This window comes from Gavia stellata, chromosome 16 (assembly GCF_030936135.1).
Source record: "Gavia stellata isolate bGavSte3 chromosome 16, bGavSte3.hap2, whole genome shotgun sequence".
NCBI lineage: Eukaryota > Metazoa > Chordata > Aves > Gaviiformes > Gaviidae > Gavia > Gavia stellata.
Genome location: NC_082609.1, coordinates 6099557 through 6125041, shown reverse-complemented (window position 1 = coordinate 6125041; position 25485 = coordinate 6099557). Strand labels below are relative to the sequence as shown.

At 38.9% G+C, this 25485-nt stretch overlaps 1 protein-coding gene across 1 annotated transcript in view; it reads right to left on the bottom strand.

Moving 5' to 3' along the window:
- Nucleotides 1-6269: 6269 nt before the first annotated feature.
- The window catches only part of CNOT6 (CCR4-NOT transcription complex subunit 6), a 33340-nt gene continuing 14124 nt past the window's right edge, over nucleotides 6270-25485 (bottom strand). The window contains exons 3-12 of the mRNA XM_059825296.1: nucleotides 23301-23487; nucleotides 18395-18480; nucleotides 17298-17402; nucleotides 17138-17206; nucleotides 15530-15687; nucleotides 14864-15018; nucleotides 13776-13930; nucleotides 12557-12787; nucleotides 11030-11232; nucleotides 6270-10351 (exon numbers count right to left, since the gene is read on the bottom strand). Coding sequence (XP_059681279.1) covers nucleotides 10139-10351; nucleotides 11030-11232; nucleotides 12557-12787; nucleotides 13776-13930; nucleotides 14864-15018; nucleotides 15530-15687; nucleotides 17138-17206; nucleotides 17298-17402; nucleotides 18395-18480; nucleotides 23301-23487 — 1562 coding nt within the window. The 3' untranslated portion in view covers nucleotides 6270-10138. The remainder of the gene's footprint in view (nucleotides 10352-11029; nucleotides 11233-12556; nucleotides 12788-13775; nucleotides 13931-14863; nucleotides 15019-15529; nucleotides 15688-17137; nucleotides 17207-17297; nucleotides 17403-18394; nucleotides 18481-23300; nucleotides 23488-25485) is intronic.

Sequence of the window (25485 nt, the reverse complement as noted above, 5' to 3'; positions counted from 1 at the left end):
TCAAGAGAGGATTAGACAGTCCTGTGATCAGGAACATTTGTGCAATGCTAACTGGGTCAAAGAAATATGAGAGAAATTAAGCATTGTGCTTCCCTGAAGGGCTGAGCTGGTACCAGCTGGATTTAAAAACACACTCCTCCACACATCCCCTTCCCAATCTTTTTATAGCAACAAGCAAATAGCAGAATCTATTGCAAAGTCTCTTCTCTTTCCTTAGAATAATAAAGCATCGCCTGCTCTAGGACTTCCCCGAGAGCCACAGTGATGACTGGTCCACGCTACGGTGTGTGCTAAAAGCCTCCCCTTGTCATTTCCAAGATAGGAAATGGAAGTTTTAACTTCTCTGCTGCCTCTCTGCTTCTGATCAAATCATTTATTGAGAAGAGAATGAGCTGCACAATAAACCGGCTGCAGATGAGCCAGTTGGGTCTCCACCCTGAAGCCCTTTTCCAAGCATAATTAACCAAATTAATTATTTAACTATATGATAGCATCAACCAGAAAACCACGCAGGGGTAATAGCTGAATCCCAAAGCCAACACTAGTGACATTGTAGGGAAGTGCCGGGGGGCAACGGTTTCTACCACTAAAGACCGGAGAAGAAATTGAGTCTTGCTGCAGGTAAGCACAGCAAAAACCCCAGCGAAACCCGGACTTCACTCTTCAGGGGGGCAAGTACACACCAGCTGCTCCATGGAGGTAGTGCCTGGAGGTAGCTACCGTGGAGGTAGTAGCTGGCAGCTGGGGCACCCAGTAAAATCTTTTCCAAAATTTTCTTTTTCATTAGAAAGACACTGACAAAAATCTATAGACTTTGCACATTTTTCTGACACCGTAAAAATGCTCCTGGCGCAATACGCCAGCAGGCACGGAGCACTGTGTGTGACAGCGAGGGTAGTAAAACCCACTCCAAGCTCATCCGTTCACTTGATTAAATTTCGCTGTCTTCAACAAAAGGGTTCTGAGAGAAATGTCTCACTAAGCCTAATGCTGGCAACAGAAAGTTACCTGGTAATCTCAGTCCAGCAGTGGAAATCTTTGGATTCTGTGCCCAAAGGCAAAACCTTCTTCCTACAGTCCATTGCAAATGATACCGGATAGAAAGGAAAACATGTCAGCATTTAAATATCATCCCATTAGGCTTGGCAGAAATGTGGGATGCCCATTGCCTTTGAAATTTTGTTATTCAAAAATAAGGATGAAAACAACTGCTGCCAAAATTGCCAAGAGAATAAACCCTCCCCAAACCTCCCCACCAAATTCCGTTGCATCCAACGCTGTTTGGTCAATTTGAGTGATTTCATTTCAAAATGAAGTTCAAACTGTTTGGCAAAATTGTATTGTGTTTTTCGTTTTCCTTACTGCCTGCTCTTCCAGGAATAGCAACACTTAATACGATCTGTCACAACTTTGTCAGACTCTCGAGACTTGGCAGAGCCGCGAGGACCCAGCTATCAGCCAGAACTCTCTAATCAGGATTTATTGGAATTCTTTCCTTTCTCATTAACAGTATCAAGGGCAGTTTGTCACACGTATCTTTTTTTTTCCTAGAGAAATGTTTCTTACTTGGATCATAATAAAACAGTTGGACTATAAGATTTTACTGGTCCTGGTACAAGCACTTACATCCTGGTCCGCACTAGCTCCCAAGTTAATTCAGCTCCGTTGTACTTCAACGGACAACACAGACTTACGAATCTTTATGGGTCAGGGCCTTTGCAGACATCTTTAAGGAGCCCCTGATTTCAGAATCTTAGAGTATTTTTCAAATCACTATGAAAACAAAGTGCTGCACCGCACACATTTCTCCCGCTGGGGCCAGAGGAGGGGACCACCCCCCCGACAGGCTGAAGGCACGTTGCTCGACCTGCTGTGAGAGGTACTGCGGGCGGGACGCGGCCACCGCTCTGTACTCGTCTCACACCCTTTGATCTACCTGAATGCAGAGCGAAGGCACCCTTGTGATGCGCCCTCCCCACGCTTCGGCTGACGGGAGGTGATGCTCGTCTGCAGGACACGCGGGAGCAGAAACGGCCGAGGGGCCTGAGCTGGGGACCGCAGGCGTCATCCGCTCCGCAGTTCGGACACCCAGGACCTTCAGCAAACTACTGGCTTTTGGAGCTATTTTTGCATTCTGTAGAATAGGAATAATTCTTACTTAGGGGAAGAAGGAGGATTTGTAAGATCAGCCAAACCTGTAAGAAAAAAATAATGATATAGAAACAGATTTTTCATAGCCAGCAAAGAATTGCAGTGGTAGAAGAGGAGCACGTGCTGCAGCACTGGGTGGGTTCTTTCTCTTTATTCATTTCAATAGTTCCTACAGGGCATGAGTAATACAAAGACAAATGTCATGAAAAGGCTGGCTGTCTACTGAAGGTGATGTAACTAAACGAAACCACGGTTTCCACACCGTCAAATGTGAAAGCCTAATTAAATTGTACAGCCATACCAAAGGCTGAGGACTGGACCCAGCAGCGTAAACCCAGCTCAGTGGAATGCGAATTCCCATGTTTGGTGCTGCAGGTCAGACACTCGCCCTCCCCGCCTGCGGTGGTTGGGTGGGTTAGGACAGATCTAAGGGAAGACAGTCTGTTCTACACACACATGTGGTAACTTCATTTTTTGTGCTGCTGGAATATCTCTTTTCCCCATGAAAGTGCAGCGGAGTTAATGGAAAATTTCCTGTTGGCCGTCATGGGCCAAGACCCAAATTTCTACCTTTTGTTCATCTCCCCCCTCCCTCACTGGTCCCTGGATGAAGGATTCCACCTAAGGGAGGAAACGTTACCAAGAGTAATCCCAGCCCTTCCTGTAGTCTACTACCTAAACTTACACCAGAAATATTTAATACGTGCAAGCATTTGCGGGAATAGCCCACGCTAATACAGAGGTACAGCCTCTCTGAGAGCAGCTAAGGCAGTATAAACCTGCAGGTGTTTTACGCATTGTCTTAAAACGCTGCAAAGGGAAACAGAAACTCATGAATGGAGAATCTGAAAATCAAAATGCAGTTTGAAAGATAAACATGTTTGGCTTGCTCCTTTCTCTCTGGGCAATGCACATAGACTTTTTACTGAATATAGTCGCTCTTATTTACTGGAAAACTCACGACCACGCCGAGACAAAGGAAGCTCAATCTTCAGAGGTGTGAACCGAGACAGATATTAAGTATCTCCGCTCGCTTCCTTCGCGTGGTAACGTGTAATTCATACTTCTGAGATTTCAGCAGCAGCTCTTCCACGGATGGCAGCGTATGCCCCACAACTTGCGTGAGCGCACAAGTCCAACTAACAAGAACTGGATTCGCAGCATCCCAACGCCACGCAACCACACTGACTGGTGAAGCACTCTGGGGTGCCACTGGAGCCTGGCTCTTGTCCCCACGGAGCCCAGAAAACTGCAGAGAACAACCAAATGAGAAAAAAAGGTGTAGCCACGTCAAGTGACTGACGTGTTAGAAGCAACAGCCCTGTCCCGGGGGACACCACGGTGTCAGACACGATGGCAGGCAGGATGCTTCCCTTCACCCCTCGCTGCTCACGAGAGGAACTTGTATGCAATTCCTAACGCTCTCCTCTCCCACTGCTTTATCTGGGAAAGGTGGGAGGGGACAAGAAATCCTTGTGCATCTCTAGGCTTTCCCCCATCTAATCTGCACCTTGGTGATGTCTTGCTGCCAGGGTCAGCAAAACCAACACACAGCTTGGTTCAGGTCTTTAGATAAAGCAGGTCTTAGCTCTCTTGGCCAAAAAGCAGACTGAAGTGGTATGCTATTTTTTGAAAAGGAAGAAGGGAAGTAAAATCAGTAAATCCAGTCTCTGAAGAGCTGTCAATACCATTAGCCACAGTGGGGAAACTGTTGTTAATTCACTATTGGCACCCAAAGGCAGCAGTCTGCACCTTTGAACTAGAAAAAACTATAAAAAAGCCTAGAAAAAATCTAGAAAAACTAAACTAAGTAACTGGGAAAAAAAAGTCTGCTATGAACAGTTAGCTGAAGCTTAAATCTTTGTGGTCATTAAAACCCAGCAGAACTGTATATATGTTTTTATTTTCTGTAATGTATGGTTTTTTACAATAAACATCTAGCATTTTTAAAAGAAATGAATACTGTCCACTGGCACACCAGGAAGATTTAACTAAAACACACCTTCCTACTTTTAAAAATTGATAATCCGTGAGAATACCAGGCTTATTTTGGAATAAGAAAATATTCAAATGCACCAAAGGTCCCCATAGCTTAATTAGCTTTACTGCTTTCCATGCAAACAGAGTAAGCGAACATTTAGAGAGCGAACAATTAACGTCTCTGCGTTAGAAGGGAAGATGAAGAGCATATAAGTAACCAGAACACTCACCTTTAATGAAGTACGGCTTCTCCAAAAAGGTCGCCCAATGTACCTTGCATATTCTCGTCCTTCCCGCTTACCTTTGTTTCAGTTTCTCCTCCTTCCCTCTCTCTCTTCGGACTCAATTCCAGACGCTTTAAGGATCCTCTGCTCTACCTGTGTCAGTAGAAAAAAATGCCACGCAGTCACCTGCGCCGATTTGGGAAATTCCCACCCTCTAAGGCACAAACCCAACTTTGTAGTATCACTGAAGAGCCAGCAGACATGGGATATGAAGGAACAGTAACTAGGAGTCTGGCCAGAGTGATTTTGTATTCAATGATATTAAAATAACTGTAGTTATTTTACCGCAAGTTAAGGAAAGACAAATTTTCTCCTACCTGGCTTAGGACCACTGGACACAAGCTCATCTCAATCCTTTGTCTTTGAGCGAGAGATGCTGTTTTCCGTATACGCTCTCTCGAAAGGACACCAGGCTCTCCCTTAATTTTGGCACAGTTTCCCTACAGATAGCTCTCCCAATACTTACATGCCAGGTTAGCAGGTATTATTTAAGAGCTCAAAAACTCCAGTTTGGAACCATGTCACAACTGTACTCATCTTAAAACGTAACATTAAGTAGATTAAATGCAGCAAGCGAAGGCCCTAGAATGATTTCACTGTTCAGGACCAAGTAGGTCGTTTTTATTCCCATCATGACAGCTGGATTTATAAAGCCAGTATTTAATTGGTGTGGATGTTACCAGACCAACTGCTCCCACTGGAAAAGGTTCCTTCCTGGGCCTGAATTCCCACAAATACTCTTGAGAATAACTCTACAATCATTCTGAAGAATAATTTGAGCGAGTATTTCCCTCAAACACGCTCACCCTACCTGCGCGCACACCAAGCCTGCGCCACACGCACCATCTAGTGGCAAGCTGCAAATGCGATGGTGGGAATGAAAATCTCGCCCAGGAGACAGAACCAAAGAGAAATCATTGCTGACGGCTGGAACAGACTCATCACTCTGTTGGGGACTTACAGCCGCTTCAAGACAGCAAATTTTAAAACTACAAACAAGCTGAACGCTCCGGGGCATGTGGTATTCACAGAAACACTTAACTAGATAATTTATTTCAAAGGAAAGCAGTGCCAAGGTACTGAGCGTGAGTGCTGGAGAGAGGCAGAGACGCCAGTGAGCTGTCGTGTGCTTCGGTGCGTTACACAGCAAGTGTGCTCAGATGTTTTATGTCTTCTGCTGCTAGCGATGGGAACATTATATAAAACAGTGCGTGCACTGTTACACATACGCACTGATGCGGAAGGAAAAAAAAATAAAAGCAGAAAGAATGTGATATTAAAATGAACCAAGGACAAGAGTTAGCTGAATCTCATTCCTGAAAAAAAGATGCAAGAAATCTTCACTGCTCCGCTTCTACGGTAAATTAATTGAATCTTTGAATCCCTTCCCACTGCCAGACCCCAAGTCTCCTTTGGGCTTTCTGGGGTGGGGAGGGAAGAAGAAGGAAGGAAGGAGCGGGGTCTACAGGACCCAGACAAAGCCTGTGGACCTACATGGCACAACTGACCTTACTGGTTCACTTGGGAAGGTCAGAAGATGGCCAGCTATGACGACATGGGGTTGAGGTCTGAGAAGGTTTGGACACAGGTCTTCCACAGACTCTGGAGGCATTATTAACCAGGTCTTCACTTTGCAATCCAAACCCAACTGATTCAAGCAGCTTTCTGGTCTGCAGATCTAGAAAGTTCCAGAAGTACAGAAAAGTCTTGCTGGGATTATCAAGTTTCTTACATACTTCCTTTTTACCCTTAACACACTTCACTCACTTTGGCTGTACGTGCAACTCTTCCGGAAAAGCTTTAGGCATTAAGTTAAAATATGAATTAGACTTCAAGAAGGTTTGAAACAGATATTGGATTTATTGGTCAGCTATGAGTAGGAAAATACATTGGTAAAGAAAAAGAAGACCCTGTATATAAATATAATACTAACTAGTTAAAATTTGACCAAGAAGAAAGTTCCACTGAAGAGAACAGTAAAAGCCCTTGTTTACCATCAGACCATATTCAGTTTCCCATTTATCTTATTGAAGAGCTGCCTAGAGACAAATGCAACATTCTTTGAGCTTAGTGCAGATAATGTGCTGGTTTTTGTTACATGAATGGTAAACAAGAGTTAGTCCAGTGCATTACACATCATACAGAAGTACTGTGAATAAAGACTAAGATACTCTATTTTAGACACTACTTAAACATACCAAGACACTTAAGTATTACAAATTTATGCAACCAAAAGAAAAGAATAGCAGTTAACATACTAAAAAATACTGTGTCCGGCTGGATGAAAAAGGCTTGCTACTTAAGCGGTTAACTGAATGTTTTTAAGTTATACAGTGTAATTAGGTTCCCCCCCCGCCAATGGTGGTGTAATTATTTTGTCTTCCATACAGGTTTTGTGTGGTTGAAAAAGCAAACCATAAGCTATTTTCTATGTCTGCTCTAAAAAAAATAAAACATTGAGAGATTTGCTAAAGTTGCATCAAAGATGCATACATACAATGTTCTTAAAGTCAGTTTTGTCAAATAATAGCCGAATTTACCTATTTGGTTTTTAAAGCTGCTAAAAGGACAAAATAATTACAACACGCACAGACTTAAATGCTCTTTTTCCCCCCTACTTGTGTTATGTTAAAAGCAGTAACTTGTGGTATTAGTCTTGTACTCTAATCAATTCTTTTAGTTAAAGGTGTATTTCAATTTACACTTTGACATCCAGAATTCTTGGTAAATGTAAATAAAACCAGACAAGATATGGCTGACGGTACTTTAAGTGGGAAAAAAGCCTGGTCTAACCTAAATAAATTCTTTCAACCCCAAAGATGTTCTGTGACTTTTGCTATATGTGCTTTTACAACAAGAACACTGAAGGTACGTTATGGCAACACCCAAAACCACCTCGAATAAAAATATTGCAAATAACCATTTTATGTTAAAAACTAGGAAGCAAACATTTTGATTTTGTGAAGACGTGGTTTATTGCCTTACTCTATGTTATCGCTGGAAATTGAGACTTTTGAGTCAGATTTGTTTGACACAGGAATATACTTTCTTTGAAAGATTGTTTGACAAAGTTTAACTCAGCTCTGTTTTGGTGCCACCCGGTCGTTCCCTATAATTAAAGTATTTCTCCTTCCTTCAGCCCCCGAGTCATAGCTGCAGTCCAGTTAAAACCCAGTGAAGTCAAAGGAGTGTCTTCAATGTATTCAGTAGGTTTTCGATTGGGACCTGATGGACTAGTATAAAAGCTGGAGGAAACGGTTATTTAAGTGGACCCTTAGACTGTAAGGTGACTAAGCAGGAACAGTTGTGCCTCCAAAAGCACAAGGGGCCAAATTTTAACATGCTGTCACAAATTCAAATCTTTTTTAAGACTAAGCAATACAGGAGAACACATATTGGATAAAGCTCAAACCTTTAGAATCTAACAAGTGCACTCAAGCTCCAGCATCTATTAAAGTAAATTATCCCCCTCTAAGAAATACAAAATGAGTAAGTGCTTCCCTTCCCCTTCTGTAAAGCTTTCTGGACTCATTACACAATCCAGATAAATCAGAAAAGAAAAATAGTTTGCTCAGTTTGACAAGCTAAATTGGCTCATCGTCACTGGAAATTGTCATGATGTACATTACCAAGACATCATTAAGGAAACATGAGTAAAACACCTTTTATTCACACTTTACAAAAAAACCCAAAAAAACAAACAGAAAAAAAATAACACTACGCATTAAGTCTACTACAGCAATACTACCAGCATTTCAATGTACTGATTATAAACTGGACATGTTTGGTGTTTTCACAACTAAAACCAAAACAAAATAACCCCAAGAGATCAGGTCCCAGACAAGGATTCAAGATCAAAATTTCTCCTATTGAAATTTTAAAATGTACATTTTACATATCCGAACTGTTTGCAATTTTTACTTTCAGCTTAAAACAGAACGGTTTGAGCACACTTACGTGCCGACTACTTTTCAATAAAATTTTGAATCATTATTACCAATCCACTCTCTTATATATAAAAATTCACAATATTTAGAAAGTTTTCTCTTAATGCTCAGTGTCCTTTTGCTTCCCTGCCCGCAGCTGAAACAAAAGCTGTTTAAGACCAAGCTCTCTATCTCGATTTTTTTTTTTTCTTTTTTACATTGATTATTCACGTTGTATCAGTCTAAGGAGATGATAAATTCTCCCTTTCAGGATACAAATAGACAAGTTAAATTTGTAAGCTGTTACATACTTGGCTTCATGACACAAATGGCACTGAGGGTACACTATAACTTTAGTCTTGCTTGACACTTTAAAATAAGACTTGGTCACTTTAAAAAAAAAAAAAAATGATCTGAAGAATTGTCTTTGGGACCTGTAGTGAAAATGCATTTATTTTACACTGCTTCATCAATAGAAAATGTAGGGTTGGGTTTTTTTTCTTCAAGGAATTATACTTTCTGAAACTGAGGAACACACTTAAACGAAAGAGAATTCACATGATAGGAATTCTTAGTGGGAAAAACAGCACTGTGCAATGACACTGAAAGAAGCAGTGCATGGGTATTAGAAGCTAGAAACTGTGTACCCATAACCTGAACATGTTCAAAAAGTGTGATATTCAATGCTTCACAAAGGAAAAAAAGATGCCACAGCTTATACAAAAGTATCTTCATAAAATTTTCACAAGTGTTAACATTATTTAAAAAAATAAAAGAGGATGCACAGGATCTCTCTGCATGCACAGGCAGTGCTAGTTGAGAACAAATTTAAGCAGGCACAGTGGAGATAGGACAAGTATTTAAAACAGAAATGAAGAAGCTGTACACAAGTATCCCTAAATTGTACTTCAAAAGTTAGAGATGAGAAAAATATCTGAGTGTATACACATCAGCAATAACTTTCAATCCATACAGGTCTACTTATATTCACTGCTTAGCTTATCTGTTCTAGGAGAACTCTATGCTTTTCTCTTTTTTTTTTAACTCAGAAATAGAATGTATTTAGTTATCTCTAAGATATTAAGATTTTATAGGTTTGGATTTTAAAAGCAACGTTCTCAATTGAACATAAAAAGTAGTACAAAAGGGCTAACGAAACCCTAACAGTGCAAATCATTAGCAGAGAAAACCTGTGACAACCTCTTTTACAAGCTGGCCTTTATAACACATGAAAACAGATAAAAATTTAGCCTTAGTTTACAATACAATCATTTTCCAAATCTGATTTTTCTTTTTTTAAAGTACAAAATCTCATAAATCAGGTTTTCTGTTGTTCATATACAATCAATAAAGGCTAAATTCAAATTCTATATTTTTACAAACAAGTCTGAAAAAGGAGGGAGTGAAGTACGGAAGAATGTTCTATGGATGTTCCTACTGGCCTCAAAAAGTAGTGCTACAGATAACTGTGCAAAGAGAATATACTGTATAACAATTCCCTATTTCAAGGCATGAAAATGTCATGTTGGATAAAAGAAACAGGAAGGTTAATTGTAACGTATTAAAGAAAGGTGCAAATGCACCAATCGCTGTCGAACAGTATACAAAGTATATTGGGCTCAGAATTGTGTCTGTTGATAGCACCTGGCTTTTACTATGTCTTTAGCAAATAATTAGATTTAAGATTAAGATTATTAAGAAAAAAAAAAAATCCCTGTTGGCCATACCTCACTCCTCTATATTCAGATTTTACAATTGTACAAGTTAGATTGAGGTTGCCCTCTAAAATGTACTTGACTACCTCCTGCCAGGGAGATGGATTCCATTTACAGGAGGCAGGAAAGGCAGCAAAAGCTCCAGTTGTGCAAAAAGTGAGAAGTGGTCAGAAGGGATGAGTGGATGTGGACAACCACTTATATTGTTCTCTATTAACCAATGATGATCCAAAGGTCCAAGAATGCCAAGTATGTTTAGCTGAGGTTTAGAGTAGAAGATGTAGTCAATAATACCCTGAAACAAGAAAAGAAATAAAATCGACTATTAGTGTATATTCTTGACTCAAGGTATTGTTCCGAACAAAAGGTGAGCTCAGTATTACGAGTACGTGACACGCTACCATTCCCTCTCTATAGCACATCATCGACTTAGGAGACTTCTACTTCCTACTTCCCATGCATTGCTCAGTATAGATTAGGAAAACAAAAGAAAAGTCCACCCTGTATCACTTCTGCTATGCTGTTTGGGGTTGTAATTTCCAACCTCCTACATAGCTTCAAAACACATTTATCTGATTTTGAAGAGGAAAAGAGCTTTGTTTCCCCTGGGCAACAGAGCGCTGCAAGTTTTCCAGTAGCAACATGGATTATTTCCTTGCAGTTGACAGCTTAAGTGCCCCTGTTGTACTATCTCGTTTAGCTTGGAGTATTAAAATACAAAATCTTCCTATTTACAGGGAAGGTTAACAGCATCCCAACTCTTGCAAATCTATTACAAGTTACTAACAAGAAAAAGGAAAATTTGCTTTCTAGGAGACTGAAGTGCCAGGCACTCTAGTTCGCTATGTTTTAAATATAAACTTGGTGAATTTACTGTTACCTACCCAAATAGATTAACTTTTTTGTTAAACAATTTTGTACAGCGTTAAACTTCAAAATGGAAAGCTTTTCCAAAATATCAGCAAGTCCTTACCTTGAAGTCAAATGTGTAATTTGTGTAAGGCATTAGACCATTCTCATAGGCACTCTTCAACTTGAAACCATGTGTAATTCTTCCATTTGTTGTTCCATTTTTTCCATTACAGCTGAAGTTAGTAAGACTTTCATTGTATCTCAGTTCCTTAAAATCTTTGTGGTTTGTTTCCACTCCACCAGTGCTCAAGTACTCAACAACACCTGTTAGGAGAGACACATACACACAAGAAGGTATTAACACGCATTCAGCAAATAAAGAGTGTGTAGGTACTTTGAGTCATACATGCAACTACGTTTTATATAAGCGCATATACAACACAGTCAGCAGTAGTTCTTTTAAAATATTGAAAAACGATGTATATGTATGTAAAGAGCAAAAGTTGTCAGAATGAAGAGACATGCTTTGATTAGAAAAAACAAGATAGTTAATAAGGAACAGACTGCAGGGGAAGGTGAAAAAAGTGGAAGTAAAATTCTATAGATGCTAGGTAGGCAGCTTCCTCCTCTCCTTGTCTCTATGCTCAAGCCCTGGCTTTCAATGAACTTTGGCTAAAATGTTGCAAAAAAGCCAACTTTTTACCACTACTTCAAATAAAGTTAACTTTAAAGAGGCTGCAAAGGCAATTGACAAAATTTCTGTCTTGGAAAACTATGATTGTGCTTCTTAATTTCAGAATAGCTGGGTTAAGGTTCTGGCAGGTAAAAGAAGCAATTAGTTTTTCTGAAGACACAATCAGACACATGAACTGGCTATTGCAATAGCCATTAGCGACACTCGTCTTCCTGGGATCAAAGAGAATCAGATTTCCAGTACTGCTGAACAATAACTGCTCCTATCAACCCTAACAGATGTTAAGAGTTGCCAAGCAGAGGCCAGAAGGAAGGGGGATCAGAATGGAGATTATTATATTGAACAACTAGCAGTAAGAAGGAAGGATGACTCTTGAGTTCAGCACTTCAGCGGGGTACCTCAGAAAGCCAAGAAGGTGTTCACTGCATCTGTTCTTTTCTTGCACTTATAAAGTTGCCACCAAGTCAAAAAAAACATTGTATGCTAGTAAAGAGGGTTGAAGAATCAATATATCCCCTACCAGAAAGGGAATTTTAGAAGTCCTAAAACATTTGAGCTGCAGAAAATGATTGTATGGTGGCAACTTTAAAGAGAAGAACCTATCTTCTCACACTTAATTTCCAGAAAACCCAATTAACAGCAACATACTCATGTTTCCAGTTATTTTTGGAAGATATTTTCTTCCTTTCCATTCCTGTATTGTAAGATAACAATGAAAATGCTTCTGAAAGACCAGACATAGCTATACTACTGCATAGGCAATAAGGTCACTCACAAAAGAAACAGTTCTATCTTTTCTCTCTTCTATTTTCTTAGTATCTTTAGAGCTTATGATATCAAAAAACATATTCTCTAAGTTGAAAACTCCTTTAAATTTTAAGGCCTCACTTTTTTAAATTGTTACACACTTGAAATAGTCTAAAAAAAAAAAAAAAGAAGAAATAGAACTCTTACCAGAGTCTGGTAGAGAATTGAGATCTGCACACAGTACAAGTGGAATGGTTCCAAGTTCTCCCGAAACACCAGGTTTGAGACTACGAGAAGCTTTATCAATAATGTTCTTTACCTCGGACAGGAACATCATAGTCTGAACCAGCTTCACATCAGAATAATCTGGGTCCCAATGCATATGTGCATTAGCTACAAGAACTAGCTGCTTTTCCATCCCAAGATGTGGTTTTCCAGCTACAATTTAAAATCAATTATTTACCTTACATGGTCAGCAACAGAAAACACTACTATTGAATTTTAAACAAGACGTTTCAAGGGAGTAAAAAATAAAATAAAATACCAGTATAACTTGAAAAGGGTTAATACCATTTAATTTAAGAGGGTTGTACAAGTCCTCTTACATCTACTAAGTGTTTTAATTGATATAAAGCATTAGGAATAATTGTGTTTCACATTCAAGACGATTAACAGACTATGTTGTTACAGGTAATGCTTATGTATCTAAGAATACTGTGAATTAACATAAATAAGAGACAATTCTATTTACAGGCAAATAGTGTCATTCTAAAAGTTACAACAATTTTCCTCAGGTTGTGATAGTAAACAGGCACTGTTCATATCTTATTAGGCAATGAGCTCTGAATTTTAAGTTATTCACATTGTAAGTTACCTCTCTTGCTAGAAGTGCTTCATAAAAGGCTTGTTTTTTAGAATCTGAATTAATAAAATGTAATTTGGATAAATATAACACAGGTTGAGTAGGTACCCACTGTGATACTTATAAAGCTAATTTACATCTCCTAAATTAAGAATGACAGGGCAGAACAAACAGGTTGTATAAGCATGACAGTGAAGCAAATAACAAGCTGAAATGATGTGGATACATGATCCAGAAACACACGAGTAACACCAACTGATTCTTTGATACCTGTACATAACTTCAAGGAGGGAAGGAAAAAAAAAAAAAACCACACAACCAAAACCAAAACACTCAAACTGAAGTCTTTCTTTTTTTAACCAAAAAGGTATTAAGTGGGGAAAAAAACACATAAAATCTTCATCATTTAAGCAATATGACTTTTCCCACAAATCCTCTTTGGAAATAAATTTGCCTGAGCGTACAATGGGCAAAGTTATATTCATCTGTAGAACCTAGTTCCTCTGATTTACTATAACAGAAGTAATTTTTTTCACTTAAAAAATTAAACTAAGTAGGACTTACATGACATTTCTATCAATTCCTTTCGCAGTTCTAACAATACAGCAACTCCAATGTTATCTTTTGTCATAACTCTGTTCAGCATAGCTTCTGAACCTTCCGAGTTTGCCATAGCTAGTTGATTGAACTCAACAGTATGTTTTTGAACCAAAGTAAATCTGAAAGAGAAACATCATACATATTTTTTTCAGCAGTCAGATACGAAAGGAAATGTTATAGGTAATTCTCCTTTTAATTAAAGCTCAAACACATTTGTGGCTGAGATTTTAACATCAATCACGTAATTTTGTAAAATCCTAAACTGAAATCAAATTATACAGTTTTCCTAGCAATTTTTATAAATTTTATACTACCTTAGTTTCAATTAAAAGATTTTATTTCCAGAGAGACTGAGAAACTACAGAAAAGGAGTGCTTGTTTCTAATTCTGCACCAGTTTCTAGTTCAAAGATGCAGGTTTAATAAGAGGGACTAAATAATTTTTCTAAGCCAAAAGGTATCAAACCTGGCACCTACGTTTACTTTTGGACACAAAGGAATGGAAACGGGAGGAGGAAATGAAGTTATTACCCTCATACTCAAAGTGCTGCAGTTCTGAGAAAAGCCATTATTTAAGCGAGCAGTGATATTAAGTGCCTTTGCTTTATCAAAAGGCTAACGTATCAAAAAGTCAATGTCATCTAAGGTCTTATTTCAGCAGTTTTGGGGATTATCATCAATTCCTTTACTCAAAAAAAAAAAGCAAGAAAATAAGACATTTGCTTCATTTTTCATTATTAACACCTAATGGTTGGGATACACACACTCAACAACTGAAGTGTAATTTAGTGAACTCCTAACCTGCACTGCTCTAACAGAATGAAATTTCAACTTTAACAAAACTTTAAGGTAAAATTTTCTATTGCTAGTTACGCACACAATGATTTCTCTCGTACAGACCACTCTTTCTAACGATAGGAATGCTCTATAAAAACCACTGAACAGCTACAAGGCGGCCAACTAACGCCAAACTGTTCGAGCTATAACTGACCTGAGAAATTATGTGGAAGAGAGCAAGACACAATAGAAGGCTTTGCAAAACACATCACTTACTTTTCTGTTTTGAAAAATATTGCACAACCATCAACATGTTTTCTTTCCTGTTCTGACATTGTCCTAGCTCTAGATTTTGGACTGAAGAATCCATTGTAGCCACGTTCTTTCAATTCTACCAGGAAAAAACTGTAGTACTGTTCCGTTTCAACCTCCTATGAAGTGGTAAGACAGAACAGTGTGAATGCACTATTTGCCAAATACAGAAGACTGATAATATTTAGACTCTTCAGAAGTGTAAATCACTTTCAAATTAGACTTAAGGGAAAAAAATTTTAAGAATTAAGTACATCAGAGAATGCAAATTTGAGAGCAATATCCCTATTTTAAGAAAATATAAATGAAATTCTGTAATCCCCAGAGTTATGATTATCTCAAGCCTTTTATTTGAAAATGTGTCAATTATAGCCCCACATACACACACAGGCACAAAGACACCCCCCACGTACATTTCTTTGATCAGCAGCTGCTGGTTCACATTCCAACTGTGTGGGCTGAAAAGCATTCTTTTGATGTCAAGCAACAAATAATGTTCTAAACACCACTTCTTTTTTCTTTTGTTTTCAGAAGGTTTTGAAAACAGACCATTTACTGTAAATACATTTAATACAGAGAAACCAGCACATGGGAATAGAAAAAGAAAAGAAATAACAGTGTGTCTTTTACCTGAAGACTTATGATGTCAGCATTGCAGCTCAGGATTTCCTGCATAATGGCTTTTTTTCTGTATTCCCAGTTCAATGCCCAAGATGGACAATAGCCATACAGCTGCCGGGTAGCATATTTATCACAGAGTACGTTGTAACACATGACAGAAAACAAGGCTGCAGAACAATAATTTTACTTACATACCGATATATTTAACAAAAGAAAAAAAAAGAAAAAATATATATACAATTATGTTCTTCACTTTTTGTCTTCTGCAAATTTATCAATTTATGCTTCATTTGCTTCAATCAAAACACAGCTATACTAAAAAAAAATGTTAGTCCTAAGAAGATAAATTAAGTTTGGACTTATGGCAGCTGTCTTCTAGCATTTAATTAGAAAACAAAACCCAAACCCCCTCCTTATATGGTTAATGCAGTAAATAGCATAAAGTACATTTGTTTGCCAAGTGGTGCTCTACTGTGACAAGATTAAAATAAGGTAAGCGCATGTGAACACTTACATTTGCTGGCTATACAAAGGTTTGCAAACTCTTCAAATAGATTATTTAATCTACCTTAATTATTACCACCATGAACTGTAACAGATCCATAGGGAGGGTAAGGATCCCTTCGCACAATGAAAAACTATAGGCAGAATAAAACCCCAAATGTTTCCACCTCAAAAAGCTTACAGTTCAGGTGTAAAGACAAGAAACATCTACTCTCTGCATTCATTTGGAACAGGAGTGATAATGAGACAGTTTGGGGCAACTTGACAGGTAATCCAGCAGCATGGATTTTTGGGGTTTGCTGGGGATTTTTTGTTTGTTTTTAAAAAGCACTAAGGGGTTTGCAGTACAATAGTGAGATACTTGGAAGCTTATTGGGAGCTCCTCTCAAACATGGAGTACAACTCAGGAAAAAGAAACGAGACAGTTGTTGAAGATTTAGCAAACTGAGGCTACGATCTCAGGCTGATTGGGGGTCAAAGCCCAGCATTTTGAAAACAAACAGGGGACAGCAAAAGACAAGCTGCATTAACATCATGATCTTTGAAGCAACCGCCTTAAAATCAAGAGGGGAAAGTAATGTACATCAGTCCTGAAAAAGAGGACACTGCAACAATTGAGAAATACACTAAGATTTTTGGTGTGCAGGTAAATAGAAAAGGCTCTATTTTAGACAATTCATGAAGAAAAAAAATCAGTAAACAGTTAAACATGACCTGAATCCCAATGGCAATAAAAGTGCTGAGTCAAAGATAATACATTGGTTACTTCAAAAAAAATGTAGGATTTTTTTCTTTTAAATTATGCTCATGTTCTTCCATTTTTTTTATTCTTCAACAAATGTTCAATTAAGCCTGTTATAATTCAACTATTTAACTAATTGTGGACAACAGTTTCAATTCCTGTGAGGAGGATGTTAATTAAAATGAAATTACTTTATAGTAAAAGATGGGTAAATCTGAAACAGATGTTCCAATTGAGATAGAACTACTTCAGCTGGCTGGTCAGCACTGCACAGATGATTAGTTAATTTAAGCATCAAAAATTTTTCAACAAAGATGCACAGCTTTTACAACAGGGCGGGGGGAGCGGGGGGAAGAGAAGTGTTACAGTACCTGTTGGTCTTGTACGGTCTGGTTCTTGCAACATAATCCAAGATCTTGGAGGCGGTTGTTCTGTTGAAACTATAGGAATGTTTTAGAGTAGAGATACAACAAGTGATAATCACATTTATTTTACACAGCAGAAATAAATGTTTTAAGAATGATCACTTACTTCTTTTTGCAGTACCTGCCAAATTATCAAGCAAATAGTTCAGTAGCCTTCGCGTCCCATCTGGTTCCTGATAAAGGTTCAGAATATCCTGTGTAAGTGGATTTCCTGCAAACACATTTACAGAAACATTGAATAAAATAAACAGAACCATTATGAACTTACATATCAGCATTTAAAGCTGGCATTGCTGAGAAACAATACTGCCTCTACCACGAACTACGCAGAAGTTTCAAATCTCAGGTCTTCAATCCCACCAAACACTAGATGTGTGAATAGCTCTAGTGAAGTTAACCATGTTCCGTCCTGTGTCTGTCTTCTGATTGACCACCCCAAGGATCCAACAGTAGTGAAGAACTGGTGTGGTAAAACATGCAGGCAGAGCTGGTGAGGCCAAACACAGGAGCCACCACCTCTGCTTGCTTTGCTCGATGCCAGTGAAACATCCACCATCAGTTCATTTGCCAGTCATACCTGAGTAGAGAGCCTACCATCTGCCAAACACGTAAGCAGATTGTAGAAGTTTGCACGGACAACGCACATTGCAATTATCCAGTTTTAAGGGGGATAAAACCAGACTTTTGAGGCTTTACGTTGTTTAGAGGTATTGTTATCACTCAGTGCTTCTGATCTTGTGATGTAATTATGTTCCCCCAAGGTCAGGAATTTTATAGCTAGAATCCACACAGTTCAGAGAAAGAAAATTTGGAAAAAGAGTTAAACTGCTGCTTGTGTAAACAGCGCAATACCCTATAGCAGTATAAAGCACGTTCCCTTTTTGGTTGGAGTTGAATACCTACAGTTAACTGCAGACTGTTTCTTAGTTAAAGCAGCACTGTGTCCAACCCCTATGCAAGCAACAGAAAGCTTCCTCTCTGCAGAAAAAGAAGCAACCCTCTTTACATGTGGAGTGCTTCGCCAAACTCATTCTTTTTCTTATTTTAAATAATCCCTAAATAACAGTATCTATAAACATGGAGTAAGTAGCTACATCTGGGATTGCTATTCAGTAACATTTTATGAACTAGCAGTCTACAGCCATTACATCTCAGAAGCGGTATCGTTAACCAAGCATGGATATCAAGAAAAAGTAGCAATACCTTTCAGACCCAAAGTCTGTAACTGGAACAGTTTTCCCAGCTCAAAAGGTAAAACTCGTAACAGGTTGTTATTTAAATGTAGTTCCCTGTAGACAGAGCAAGAATCATATAGGGCTGAAAACAGACCAACGTTTGTCTTCAGCAGTACAGTACAAGAAGTTTGACTAGAAGAGAAACAACATATTAGCAAACCATAATATTGAAAATTCAAAGACTAAACAGCAATAGTTAGGGAAATCCTGCCGTACTCAAACACACACATAGACAAAATAAATATTACATTGCAGTACAGAGGAAAGTAGCTGTTTGGCGAGTTCATCTTAAAAAGTCAGCATTAGCAATAATTAAATACTTAAATAACTACAAGTGATGAAGCGGTAACTGCTCTGACAAACCAGACCACGAAACGGTTTGGCTATGATTAAAGGCCAAATAAAGGGAAATCAGATCCCAGAAAACAAATAAGCAAAAAATCCAGGACCCTGACAGTATGATTAGAGCTGTGATATTACCATGTAATAGTAATTTACAATAGTAATCTTCTGTTGTTTGTTTTCATAATTTCGGTGTTAAGACAAAATACGTACTTTTTAACTTACAAAAACAGTATGCAGACAGGAACAGAATTCATGTCCTGAATTCTGATATCCCAACGAACTGGGCAGAGAAAATGGACTTGTTTGGAGCTTTTCACTTTCTTAAATGCATTCCCATCTAAGCAGTGAAGACTTTCCTCACTATATTCAATATAAGGTTGCTACTTTAGAGTGTTTACAACTTGGTGCCTAGAGACTTGAAAGTATTTTGCAGCAACAAAAAAGGGAAAAAGAAAAAGAAAAAAAAAAAAGAAGAAAGGAAACCTGGGTGCCAAGAGTTACCTTAGCTCTTTTAGAGTTCTACAAGACAGCATTTGAAGCAAAGAGACAGAACTCTTCTAGCCTTGCGTTTCAGAAGTACACTCTGCCTGGTCCTTCCCTAACAAGGACTTCCTGAGAAATTCATTTCACTGCATATTTAGAAACCTTGGTAAAAATCAAGTGGCTTGTTTGAGAGACTCCGGGGTGCGTAATAGCAGAAGATGATACAGGAGTGGAATTTCTTTTTACTTCAGTGGGTTATCTAGAAATGCCAAGTCAATGCTCAACTGATTGCCAGACTACAGCACACCTAGCCAGCTGGGGTTTTGTTGTCTTGGTTTTTTCAATACAAAACCCCATAGAAAAAAGCACATATTTTAGGGAGAGACTCAGAAGCCCACTGTGTCATTCTAGGGTTTCTAAGTATGAATAAGGCACGTGGCAGGTAGAAAAGAGGATGGGGGGGTTAAGGAAAAAAAAATAATTAAAAAAAAAAATCAACATCTCCACTAGTTCTCAGCAGTTCCATAGACATTTGAGATGAAAATCACTATTATTTTTAGGGGTGATATTCTATATGACATTACAAAGCTACTAGTTTATTCTTTAGGAAGCTACTTTTCCTCTAAGAGTTTTTCAAAGCACTGCTGAAGTCTAAAAAAAAAGTTATGTATGAATTACAAAAAAAATATACTAAATTCTTCTAGAGGAAAAACACTGAGCTGGAAGAACAGCACAGTAGTAGGTATCATTACACTTTCTCTCTTGGTTGAAAGAATTATTTTCTTTAATGATCCTTGCCTCCGCGGAACCCGCCCCCTCTACACAGCAAAGGGGATCACAACAAATCCCACTAGTTCTTTCAAGCATATCAAGAGAATCTGTTTTACAGCTGAGCTTTCCAAGGTAACATCTTAGAGTGTTTATTTTTTCTCCTCTTTCCACGAAGATCAGAAATCTTACTGCTCTCTCTGACACCTCTTTCTTCAAGTACCTGCAGTAAAAAGGGAGATGCAAGGCGCCTTAGGTGAGCTTTGCCATACAGACCAAACCCAGAGCTCCAGATGTGGGAGCTGGAAGACCTGTTAACAACTCTCAAGTGTGAGGGCACAAATGATTTCTGTGGCTCAGGATATTAGCAATGCCCAGTGTTGAATTACCGTTAGTTTGAACAACTTCCCAAAAGCTATGGGAAGAGTCTGCAGTAAGAGCCAGCCTGAAACATAAAACTCCAGCATAGCTGAGACCTACAGAGCGCTATCACGTAGGATGCACTTACAGGTTTTTCCCCACTTTCACCCCAGTGAAAAGAAGTCATGGATCAGCTGCAATTACTCAGGACAGAGAGTGCAAGGTGGATTAACGCACTAGCTTTTCACGTCTAGAGATCTGGATTCAAGTGTTATGTTTAGGTCACAAATAGAAAACTAGTGTGATCCTAGACCTTAGCTACACGCAAATGCTGTTCCCCAGGGCTCAGTATTGGGGCCAGTTCTGTTCAATATCTTTATCAACTATCTGGACAAGGGGATTGAGTGCTCCCTCAGCAAGTTTGCAGATGACACCAAGTCGTGTGGGAGTGTTGATCTGCTCGAGGGTAGGAAGGCTCTGCAGAGGGATCTGGACAGGCTGGATCGATGGGCCGAGGCCAACTGTATGAGGTTCAACAAGGCCAAGTGCCGGGTCCTGCACTTGGGTCACAACAACCCCATGCAACGCTACAGGCTTGGGGACGAGTGGCTGGAAAGCTGCTCAGCGGAAAAGGACCTGGGGGTGTTTGTCCACAGCCGGCTGAAGATGAGCCAGCAGTGTGCCCAGGTGGCCAAGAAGGCCAACGGCATCCTGGCCTGTATCAGAAACAGTGTGGCCAGCAGGAGCAGGGAGGTGATCGTGCCCCTGTACTCGGCTCTGGTGAGGCCGCACCTCGAATGCTGTGTTCAGTTTTGGGCCCCTCACTCCAAGAAGGACATTGAGGTGCTGGAGCGTGTCCAGAGAAGGGCGACGAAGCTGGCGAGGGGTCTGGAGCACAAGTGTTACGAGGAGCAGCTGAGGAAGCTGGGTTTGTTCAGTCTGGAGAAAACGAGGCTGAGGGGAGACCTTATCGCTCTCTACAACTACCTGAAAGGAGGTTGTAGAGAGGTGGGCGTTGGTCTCTTCTCCCAAGGAAGAAGCACCAGGACAAGAGGAAATGGCCTCAAGTTGCACCAGGGGAGATTGAGATTGGATATTAGGAAAGATTTCTTCACTGAAAGGGTTGTCAGGCATTGGAACGGGCTGCTCGGGGAAGTGGTTGAGTCACCATCCCTGGAGATATTTAAAAGACGTGAGGATGTGGCGCTTAAGGACATGGTTTAGTGGTGGACTTGGCAGTGTTAGGTTAATGGTTGGACTCGATGATCTTAAAGGTCTTCTCCAACGTAAAAAATTCTATGATTTCACATTCACAAGATTTAGACTTCTCTACTCAGAAGAGACTTAGGACTTGGAAGAGCTGACACTTCATAGAATCAGCCAGAATAAATTGGGAAAAGTGTTGAGAAGGCGGCATAATATCTTTTGACACTACTGATGACTACACAGTGCTAAGCTAACTCCATGTTATGAGTATTACGTTTACAGCAATATTTTAAAAGGAAGACGACTGATGGAAATGAAAGGATGCTAATTAAGTACAAAGATGAATTTGAGAATATTCCAGTAAATTTAGGATTGCTAGCACACAATACCTGACGAGTGGATAAAGGGGGGAAGAAACCTGTTACTAATAACTGCTTTTAATTGAAATAGTAATGCAAAGCTTTCTTTAGAACAGGCTGCTTCACAGCTGAAAACAACTATACAACACACTACAAAACAGAACTGCCAGTTATGCTCTAAAAATCAAGGTCCCTTTGCTCAGCCTCCAAGGTTGGAACTTTAACTGCTTTGGAATTTGAGCTTTTAGTACCAATTTAATCAGCTAGTTTAATCCTCCCCAGCAGAGTGGACTTTTCCAAAGTAGAAGAAATATCAGTCACTGCATTTTCTATGTGCAAACTTGCTTTCCTTCCAGTTTCATTAAAGCTGTGCTGGCAGTCCACTTCTCTATTGTCTTCTTCTTTATGTCTAATAACATTCTCATTACTTTCAGACTCAGTGTTTTCTGGATTTGAGAAAGCTGTCCATAAATGTCTTCAAAATTAAAAGCAATGAAGGCAATTACTGGGCACTGTCTAAGAAACTGAAGATAAGGCTCTTCCTTTGGGTCAAGGGCAAAAGAATGTTGCCTGTAAATATTTACTCTTATATAAATCATTTCTATATTTACATAACAGTGTTTTTACGAAGTGAAATGCTGCAGCCTTAATTATAATCTAAATAGGCATGACTATTAATGTTTCACTTCCAAAAGGAGGTATCATTCCATGCAAGCTTTGCACATCTTGGCACTGCAAAATTGGGGGGGGGGCAGGGGGGGGGGAAAGGCGTATTTAGAAGATTTTTCTTCTCCTCCCCAGTTTGCACAGGACTGCAGTTACGTGATAGCAAAGGTGGAAAGGAGATATTAGACAAGTTGCAGTTGTTACAAAATAAACAGAATAAGAACTATTGTTAAGAATAACTATTAAAGATGAATAAAGAGGAAAAGATTGTAGTTAGCATGATTATGAATGTTTACTCTGATCTTTTTCCTACCTTACTATGAGTTAAAAGCAATTTTTTTTGTGCATCGGTATTTCTTAGACAAAAACGCCACATCAAGATTTGTAAAAGAGTCTGGAAAGAGATGCATAAGAGAGGAAACCTGACTTGGAAAAATATAAAATAGGTGATTGCTATCAAACTGAGCACTTGCGAAGCTCATTCCGTACTGTCATACATCAGAAGCCAGCATCGCTACAGCTGCACAGACCATACCAAGTATTCAGGGAGACACATAAAAAGAAGTGAGGAAGGGGGAATTTATTTATGCTTTTTGTTTACTAGAACATAAAAATTATGCTGAAATATAAACTGCTGCTACAAAAATAATAAGAGAACAATTTTATCTCCTGTTAAACTTTACATACCTGAGTGACACCATGTTTCCGAGCTCTGCTGGTAAACTGCGAATTTTATTAGAGGACAGGTCCAGATATACCAGATTGTGAAGCTTGGCAATGTCTGAAGGAATACGGGATAAGGAGTTGTCACTGAGATGCAAAGCTGTCAAATGGGTCAGTGTCCACAATGACGAACTTAAGCTTCTCACTTTCCCTGTGGAAGGAAAGCACAAAAGAAAATAGAACATTTAAAATAGCTAGGTTTAGCAACAATTACACATTTTGTAAGTTGTATGGGACAGTGGGGGGAGGCTTGAGGGGGAGTTTTGTTTGGGGGTTTTGTTGTGTTTTTTATTATTATATTATTCAAGGAAAATTCCATTAATTGCTGATTCTATAGATCAAAAAAATTCAGCAATGCATAACAGAATGTAAGGTGTTGCCAGGAATGCTTAGATTGTTTTTCTCCAATCTATACTTAAGGTTTAAACATCTGTCTTTCTCAAGTTCCATACAAAACAAGACATATTTACCAACTGACCATGAACTCAATAATTAACATAGCTGTAAGAAACAGAATTTTTTCAGTAACAGGTTATATTTGGGATGAAAGATGCTGCTTCGATTTGCCCCTTATTTCTGTGCAACGTCTTTCAAACCAAAAATCTATACTCTGTGGCATTAATCCAGCCAAGAACAGATAGAAGTACTATATTTAGGGTGACTAAAATGCTTCGTTGAGAACATGGATTTCCATCTGGCATTCAACTAAAAGCTGCATAAACTATTGCCAGATATTTAAAAAAACGGTATGATTTTTGTATAAACTGAAGGGTGGAAACATGGATTTGTGTGACAGAATCAAGATTTTTACATTGCCGCATGCAAGACATGTGAGATGTCATCAGAAGGTCTCAAAACATTTCTTCTCTCCAAGATTTTTTTTCTCCCCCCCAAGGAGTGGGTCCTTTTTCACTTACAGAACTCATCTCGCTGTACCAAAAGCATTAGAAGAGTACCAACAGCAGTTTCTCCCAAGGCAGAAAGTTATTCGTGACAGCCTTTAAAAACCCCACCGTAACTCACCAATATTAAGAATGGTCTGGTTAATATTGTATCAACATACACACATTGTAATTCCTTTCCTTAAATTATTTTCCTCAAAATAAAAGAAGTCATATTTAGTGCCTGGGGAAAGCTACACTGATACACGTGTATGTGGGACTCAGTCCCTGGTAACAAAAGGTTTAATACAGGTATCATTTCCAGTGAGCTGTAAGAAAGTGAGCGGCATAAAAAAGCCTGCCATGAAAAAGCTCAGTGATTTAAATGAAAGCAGTTAAAACATTTGTGGCTTTCTGTATTAGATGACCAAGTATTTTGCAAGGAAAAGACAGTGTGAAGGTTAATAAAACAAAACCATTGTTACATTTTATTTTGCAAGGCAAATGCATACAGTTCTTAAAGGATTCATGCTACTGTCATACTCATTAAGAAATCTTTTGAAACGTTTTAAATACAAATTAATAGTTCTTTGCATTTTTAAAATTGAATTAACACCTATTCACACACACAACCCCCCAATGCAAACAGGTGACTGTGATCAAAGAAACCCTTGTAGCTGAAAGGATTTCCAATCAACATCACTGATCCATCCTCTTCACTACCTGCACCTCTCCTGGCTGGAATCAGTCTATAGTGAGATGACCAAGCATGAAAGGAAAGAGCCATCACTTAATGCATTTCCTTAGGCTGAGGGAGCAGATGTCCAAGTGGATATCAAAGCCTAATGCTGATATATATATATATTCCTGAAGCAGCATTTAACTAGGTTTCTGCATTTGTAACCTTCAGGTAAGGAATGCTATTCACATGTTAAGGCACATGGCACTTGAAGGAAGACACAGATTCAATCATCTGGATGGAAAGACACTTCGTAATTCAAAAGAACTCTACTTGTATTCCTCCTTCCATAAATTTCTCTAATGGACAGTCATTTAGAAATATCACACGGCAGTTTTTGCAGTCTCTTGAAGAACCTCCATATTTAAGGAAAATTTCAGCCTAAATTTACAACATCACAAAATAATTTTGAAATTCTTAAAATAGTTGCTTGAATGTCCTTGTAAACACACTTTATGTAGCAAAAATCAGAATTTACTCTACAAATCAAGAGAGACTGGTGTCCCACACCAGTTGGATTTCATGTTTA